General features: G+C 55.6%; 2 protein-coding genes across 2 annotated transcripts in view; both read left to right on the top strand.

Moving 5' to 3' along the window:
* Nucleotides 1-5,073, top strand: part of pomt1 (protein-O-mannosyltransferase 1) — a 9,122-nt gene extending 4,049 nt beyond the window's left edge. Inside the window, exons 11-20 of the mRNA XM_080521576.1 lie at nucleotides 213-308; nucleotides 398-490; nucleotides 2,153-2,249; nucleotides 2,349-2,441; nucleotides 2,526-2,646; nucleotides 2,738-2,835; nucleotides 3,143-3,256; nucleotides 3,329-3,455; nucleotides 3,536-3,713; nucleotides 4,662-5,073. Coding sequence (XP_080377702.1) covers nucleotides 213-308; nucleotides 398-490; nucleotides 2,153-2,249; nucleotides 2,349-2,441; nucleotides 2,526-2,646; nucleotides 2,738-2,835; nucleotides 3,143-3,256; nucleotides 3,329-3,455; nucleotides 3,536-3,713; nucleotides 4,662-4,836 — 1,192 coding nt within the window. The 3' untranslated portion in view covers nucleotides 4,837-5,073. The remainder of the gene's footprint in view (nucleotides 1-212; nucleotides 309-397; nucleotides 491-2,152; nucleotides 2,250-2,348; nucleotides 2,442-2,525; nucleotides 2,647-2,737; nucleotides 2,836-3,142; nucleotides 3,257-3,328; nucleotides 3,456-3,535; nucleotides 3,714-4,661) is intronic.
* An 807-nt stretch (nucleotides 5,074-5,880) lies between these two features.
* Nucleotides 5,881-7,500, top strand: part of tti2 (TELO2 interacting protein 2) — a 5,469-nt gene continuing 3,849 nt past the window's right edge. Inside the window, exons 1-3 of the mRNA XM_080521566.1 lie at nucleotides 5,881-5,969; nucleotides 6,816-7,289; nucleotides 7,360-7,500. The exon at nucleotides 7,360-7,500 is cut by the window's right edge and continues 14 nt beyond it. Coding sequence (XP_080377692.1) covers nucleotides 6,816-7,289; nucleotides 7,360-7,500 — 615 coding nt within the window. The 5' untranslated portion in view covers nucleotides 5,881-5,969. The remainder of the gene's footprint in view (nucleotides 5,970-6,815; nucleotides 7,290-7,359) is intronic.

Genomic DNA, 7,500 nt, shown 5'->3' with positions numbered 1-7,500 from the left:
TCGTGAAACTGAACGGCGCCAACTAGTGAGACTAGGAGAACCGCGTTGTTTCCAGTGTCCTCGCCGTCGCCATGGAAACACCGTTTTTAGAACGATGCTGTTTAAGTGTGAAACTTCTCCGAAGTGAAAAGGCACCGAGCTGTGTTGTCGTGGAAACGGGGCGGGGCCTCACGCAGCAGCCAATCAGAAGCTGGGTGGTTTGCTGTGTGCAGGTACGACAGTGGGCGGGGCAGCTCGCACCAGCAGCAGGTCACCTGCTACCCCTTCAAAGACGTCAACAACTGGTGGATCGTCAAAGACCCCAGCAGGTGGGTCACCTGGAGAGCCCCGGTGCATGCTGGGAGGCCGCTCGGCGCCCCCTGCTGGGGGCTTCCTGTCTGAACCGTCTGTGTCTCAGGCAGGAGCTGGTGGTGGGACGTCCTCCACGACCTGTCCGTCATGGTGATGTCATCCAGCTGGTCCACGGGATGACATCACGCTTCCTCAACAGGTAAACTCCTCACCAGGTAAACTCCTCACCAGGTAAACACCTCACCAGGTGAACACCTCACCAGGTAAACACCTCACCAGGTAAACTCCTCACCAGGTGAACACCTCACCAGGTGAACACCTCACCAGGTAAACACCTCACCAGGTAAACACCTCACCAGGTAAACACCTCACCAGGTAAACACCTCACCTCACCAGGTAAGCACCTCACCTCACCAGGTAAACACCTCACCAGGTGAACACCTCACCAGGTAAACACCTCACCAGGTAAACACCTCACCAGGTAAACACCTCACCAGGTAAACACCTCACCAGGTAAACACCTCACCAGGTAAGCACCTCACCTCACCAGGTAAACACCTCACCAGGTGAACACCTCACCAGGTAAACACCTCACCTCACCAGATGAACACCTCACCAGGTGAACACCTCACCAGGTAAACACCTCACCTCACCAGGTAAACACCTCACCAGGTAAACACCTCACCTCACCAGGTGAACACCTCACCAGGTGAACACCTCACCAGGTAAACACCTCACCTCACCAGGTAAACACCTCACCTCACCAGGTGAACACCTCACCAGGTAAACACCTCACCAGGTAAACACCTCACCTCACCAGGTGAACACCTCACCAGGTAAACACCTCACCTCACCAGGTAAACACCTCACCTCACCAGGTAAACACCTCACCAGGTAAACACCTCACCAGGTGAACACCTCACCAGGTGAACACCTCACCAGGTAAACACCTCACCTCACCAGGTAAACACCTCACCTCACCAGGTGAACACCTCACCAGGTGAACACCTCACCAGGTAAACACCTCACCAGGTAAACACCTCACCAGGTAAACACCTCACCAGGTAAACACCTCACCAGGTAAACACCTCACCAGGTAAACACCTCACCTCACCAGGTAAACACCTCACCAGGTGAACACCTCACCAGGTGAACACCTCACCTCACCAGGTGAACTCCTCACCAGGTGAACACCTCACCAGGTAAACACCTCACCAGGTAAACACCTCACCAGGTAAACACCTCACCTCACCAGGTGAACACCTCACCAGGTGAACACCTCACCAGGTAAACACCTCACCAGGTAAACACCTCACCAGGTAAACACCTCACCAGGTGAACACCTCACCTCACCAGGTGAACACCTCACCAGGTAAACACCTCACCTCACCAGGTGAACACCTCACCAGGTGAACACCTCACCAGGTAAACACCTCACCTCACCAGGTGAACACCTCACCAGGTAAACACCTCACCAGGTAAACACCTCACCAGGTAAACACCTCACCAGGTGAACACCTCACCAGGTAAACACCTCACCAGGTAAACACCTCACCAGGTAAACACCTCACCAGGTAAACACCTCACCTCACCAGGTGAACACCTCACCTCACCAGGTGAACACCTCACCTCACCAGGTAAACACCTCACCAGGTAAACACCTCACCTCACCAGGTGAACACCTCACCTCACCAGGTGAACACCTCACCTCACCAGGTGAACACCTCACCTCACCAGGTAAACACCTCACCAGGTGAACACCTCACTCACCAGGTGAACTCCTCACCAGGTACTTCCTGTCTGAGGGTCGTCAGGTGGACGAGGAGCACCGAGGCAGCTGATTGGTCGGTTTGTGTTTCAGTCACGACGTGGCAGCGCCCATGAGCCCTCACGCTCAGGAGGTGTCGGGTTACGTCGACTTCAACGTTTCCATGCCGGCGCAGAACCTGTGGAGGGTGGTGAGTCTGACCCCTGACCCAGTGACCCCTGACCCAGTGACCCCTGACCCCTGACCCAGTGACCTCTGACCCCTGACTGGCGCTGACTCTGTCTGTCAGGACGTCTCCAACAGGGAGGCGGAGTCAGACGTGTGGAAGACCATCCTGTCTGAGGTGCGATTGGTCCACGTCAACACCTCTGCTGTGCTCAAGGTGACCTTTAGTGACCTTCAGTGACCTTTAGTGACCCCACTGACCTCCACTGACCTCCTGACACCAGGTGTGTGTGTGTTCCAGCTGAGTGGCTCCGCCCTCCCCGACTGGGCGTTCCGCCAGCTGGAGGTGGTGGCCGACAGGGCGGCGGCGGCGAGCGGCGCCCCCCAGCGGTGGACGGTGGAGGAGCATCGATATGGAACCAGTAGGAGTTTGAAACCGACCAATCAGCCGCCGAGTTCAGGCCGCGCTCACCCTGCTTCACCTGGTTATGTCCCATGATGCAACACGTGCAGGTGAGGAGCAGAAGGAGCGGGAGGCGGAGCTCCACTCGCCCACGCACATCGACGTCGACAGGAAGATCTCCTTCTGGGCCAAGTTCCTGGAGCTGCAGGTACGAAACCCAGACGCCGGCCAATAGAATCGCTTCCTGACGGGACGGCACGCTGGTGATGTCACGCTGGTGATGTCACGCTGGTGATGTCACACTGGTGATGTCACGCTGGTGATATCATACTGGTGATGTCACGCTGGTGATGTCATGCTGGTGATGTCATACTGGTGATGTCACGCTGATGATGTCATACTGGTGATGTCACACTGGTGATGTCACGCTGATGATGTCACACTGGTGATATCATACTGGTGATGTCACACTGGTGATGTCACGCTGATGATGTCACGTTGTGTTGCCATGGCAGTGGAAGATGCTGACGGTGAAACAGGAGGAGTCAGAGCACAAATATAGCTCCGCCCCCTTTGAATGGATCACCATGGAAACGAATATTGCCTACTGGCTGCACCCCTCCAACAATGTAACACACACACACACACACACACACACACACACTGTCATCCTGCTCTCTGATTGGCTCTCTGTGTTCCAGGCTCAGATTCATCTGATTGGTAACCCGGTGTCGTGGGGCGTGGCCGTCGTCAGCCTGCTGGCCTATCAGCTGCTAGCAGCTGTCTACCTGCTGAGGAGGAGGCGGGGCTTAAAGGACCTGCCTGACGGTACGCAGGGGAACACACACTCCGTGTGTGTGTGTGTGTCTGTGTGACCTGACTGTGTGTGTGTGTGTGTGTGCGTGCAGGTGCGTGGCAGCGGTTTGTGTGTCTCGGCAGTGTGTGTGTCGGCGGCTGGTGGATGAACTTCCTTCCCTTCCTGCTGATGGACAAGACGCTCTTCCTGTACCACTACCTGCCCTCCCTCTGCTACCTGCACCTGCTGAGCCCCGCCCTGCTGGAGCACACACACACACACCTGCTCAGGTACACACACACACACACACCTGCTCAGGTATACACACACACACACCTGCTCAGGTACACACACACACACACCTGCTCAGGTACACACACACACACACACACACCTGCTCAGGTATACACACACACACACCTGCTCAGGTACACACACACACACACACACCTGCTCAGGTATACACACACACACACCTGCTCAGGTACACACACACACACACACACCTGCTCAGGTATACACACACACACACCTGCTCAGGTACACACACACACACACACACACACCTGCTCAGGTATACACACACACACACCTGCTCAGGTACACACACACACACACACACCTGCTCAGGTATACACACACACACACCTGCTCAGGTACACACACACACACACCTGCTCAGGTACACACACACACACACACACCTGCTCAGGTACACACACACCTGCTCAGGTATACACACACACACACACACACACACACACACACACCTGCTCAGGTACACACACACACACACACACACACACACACACACACACCTGCTCAGGTACACACACACACACCTGCTCAGGTATACACACACACACACACACACACACACACACACCTGCTCAGGTATACACACACACACACACACCTGCTCAGGTATACACACACACACACACACACACACACACACACACCTGCTCAGGTATACACACACACACACACACACACACACACACACACACACACACACCTGCTCAGGTATACACACACACACACACACACACCTGCTCAGGTATATACACACACACACACACACACCTGCTCAGGTATACACACACACACACACACACACCTGCTCAGGTATACACACACACACACACACACTAGAGTCAAACAAAGTCAATCTGTGTGTGTGTGTGTGTGTGTGTGTGTGTGTGTGTGTGTGTGCGTGTGTGTGTGTGTGTGTGCAGCAGTGGGACACACCGCCGTGTCCTCGGTGTGGGCGTGGCCTCCGTCTTCCTCGCCGTCTTCTGGGCCTACCACACCTTCTGTCCCCTGACGTACGGCCGCCCGGAGCTGTCGGCCAATCAGCTGCGAGCGCTGAGGTGGAGGGACAGCTGGGACGTCTTGTACCGCCGCCGCTAGGCCCCGCCCCCTCGTGACAAACTGAACTGTGGCGCCATGTGACTGGTTACCGTGGCAACCAGAGGATCGTCTCAGCGAGTCTGAGTACATGGACCCTCATTTTTTAAGACAAGTACAAGTATATATGTATATATATGTGTGTGTGTGTGTGTATACATACATATACATATATATTTATATACACACTCCTGAGTGGACAAATCATGTCTGACATAGAAAAGTGTGATTTACATTAAAAATCCAGATGTTGATCATGAGTGTCGAGTCTTTTGTCCTTGAAATGTGTTCCAAAGGTCCACTTTGTCCCCTGAACCCATCTGGTCCACTTTGTCCCCTGGACCCATCTGGTCCACTTTGTCCCCTGGACCCATCTGGTCCACTTTGTCCCCTGAACCCATCTGGTCCACTTTGTCCCCTGAACCCATCTGGTCCACTTTGTCCTTTCATCTGGTCCACTTTGTCCCCTGAACCCATCTGGTCCACTTTGTCCCCTGAACCCATCTGGTCCACTTTGTCCCCCCTAGCTCCTTTCCTTAACTCCTTTAGGAAGCATCCTAACACCTTTCCTTAACTCCTTTAGGAAGCCTCCTAACTCCTTTCCTTAATCCTTTAGGAAGCCTCCTAACTCCTTTCCTTAACTCCTTCAGGAAGCCTCCTAACTCCTTCAGGAAGCCTCCTAACACCTTTCCTAACTCCTTTAGAAAGCCTCCTAACTCCTTTCCTTAACTCCTTCAGGAAGCCTCCTAACTCCTTCAGGAAGCCTCCTAACACCTTTCCTAACTCCTTTAGAAAGCCTCCTAACTCCTTTCCTTAACTCCTTTAGGAAGCATCCTAACACCTTTAGGAAGCTTCCTAACTCCTTCAGGAAGCCTTCTCACACCCCTGTGGGTGACGTCACGGGGTTAAGGACAAGTGGGTAGGAAAGGAGCGAGGAGGGACTCTTAGGAAGCACCGCTGTGAGCGGCTTCCTCGCGCCTGCCGGAAGGGAACCTTGCCGCGCGGCGCGGTTCCCGGTCGGACTCTAATCAGCGGCGCACCGCGCGGTTCCGCTCCGCGCGAGACGAGACGAGCTGAGAGACACTGGGAGAAGAACGAGCGTCACTTTGGCACAAAGCGGCGCAGCGACACGGACGGTGAGTCAGCGTTCTGTGACGTCACTCGGCAGAAGCTGCGGTTCCCGCTGGGTCGCGAAGCGTGACGTTTAACGTCGCCGTGTGGCTCGTGTGGCTCCACACTGACCCCTGCTGGACGAGGCGCTGCGCTGCAGGCGTCCAGAGCCTCCGCGGTGGAGTTTTGTTCTGCTCAGTTTAAAGTATGAGGGTTTTTTAATAAAACATGCAGCCAGGCGGGCTTCTTCTGGGTTTTTGACGCGTTGGTCAGACCAGATGAGACTTTATTCATCCTGCAGGAATGAACCCAGTCGTCACATCAGTACGTAGAGACAGGAGGACAAGAGGACAAGAGGACAGACTATATAGATAGATGATTGGATAAATATTCATGTGTTCACATGGAAATACTGGGGATAAATGAGTGATTTTCACCATTGGGGTGACCTTTGACCCCGACGCCGGGCGCCTCGCCGTCCTCCATGATGGACCTGGACGCTTTGTGGTCCAACGTGACAGGATGAATGACTCATCGTCACTGGACCGTCGTGACTCATCGTCACTGGACCGTCGTGACTCATCGTCACTGGACCGACGTGACTCATTGTCACTGGACCGACGTGACTCATTGTCACTGGACTGACATGACTCATCGTCACTGGACCGACGTGACTCATTGTCACTGGACTGACATGACTCATCGTCACTGGACCGTCGTGACTCATCGTCACTGGACTGACATGACTCGTCGTCACTGGACCGCTGTGACTCGTCACTGGACCGACACGACTCGGCGTTCTGCTTCATCCCGTTGCTACAGGCTAATGCTAATGACTGTTGCTACATGCTAACTCGTGTCTCTGTCCTCAGATGGACATTTCGTCTTTACTTCAGGACCTGCAGCTTGGCCCCGCCCCCTCGGACACGCCCCGCCCCCCTCGTTCTCTCCCTCCTATCACAGAGCTTCTGTCCCGGCTGCGGGAGGAGCTGATTGGCTCTGAGAGCTGCTCTGTGATTGGCGCAGTGGAGCGGCTCTTCCAGGCGGCAGATCCCGATTGGCTCTTCTCTCCAGTCGGTGACGAGGGTGGGGAGGCGGAGCTTCAGGCGGCATATCGCTGCGCGGTCTGTGCTCTGATTGGCCGAGCTGACCTGCCGCTCTGCGAGGAGGGGGGCGGGCCTCTGAGCGCAGCGGCCTATCGGGACGTCCCGTTGCGAGCCGCTGCCGTTAGCTCCGCCCTCGCGGTGCTGCTGGGAGCTCTGGGGAGATTCTGTGGACGGGGGGGGGAGGGGCTTCTCCTGGCCGTGGCTCCGCCCACCTGTGTGTTTGCCGTCACTCATGTGCAGGTGAGTCCGGTGGAGAACCGCCGTTCCTCCAGTTTATCCGCAGAACCTTAAAAGTCACACCAACACGCAGGACGAGTCGTGGACGACGCCCGGCTCCAGGGCCGCCGCACGCCGCCTGCAGGAGGCGCTGCTGAGGGCGGGGCGCTGGAGAGACTCCGCCCACCTCCTGGCCACGGGGGACGTCCTGGGAGGCGTCCTGGACGTCCTGCAG

The sequence above is a fragment of the Blennius ocellaris genome (genome assembly GCF_963422515.1).
Source record: "Blennius ocellaris genome assembly, contig: SCAFFOLD_219, whole genome shotgun sequence".
In the NCBI taxonomy this organism is placed as follows: Eukaryota; Metazoa; Chordata; class Actinopteri; order Blenniiformes; family Blenniidae; genus Blennius; species Blennius ocellaris.
The sequence above is the reverse complement of the archived record's forward strand: the minus strand, read 5'-3'. Positions and strand labels throughout refer to the sequence as shown.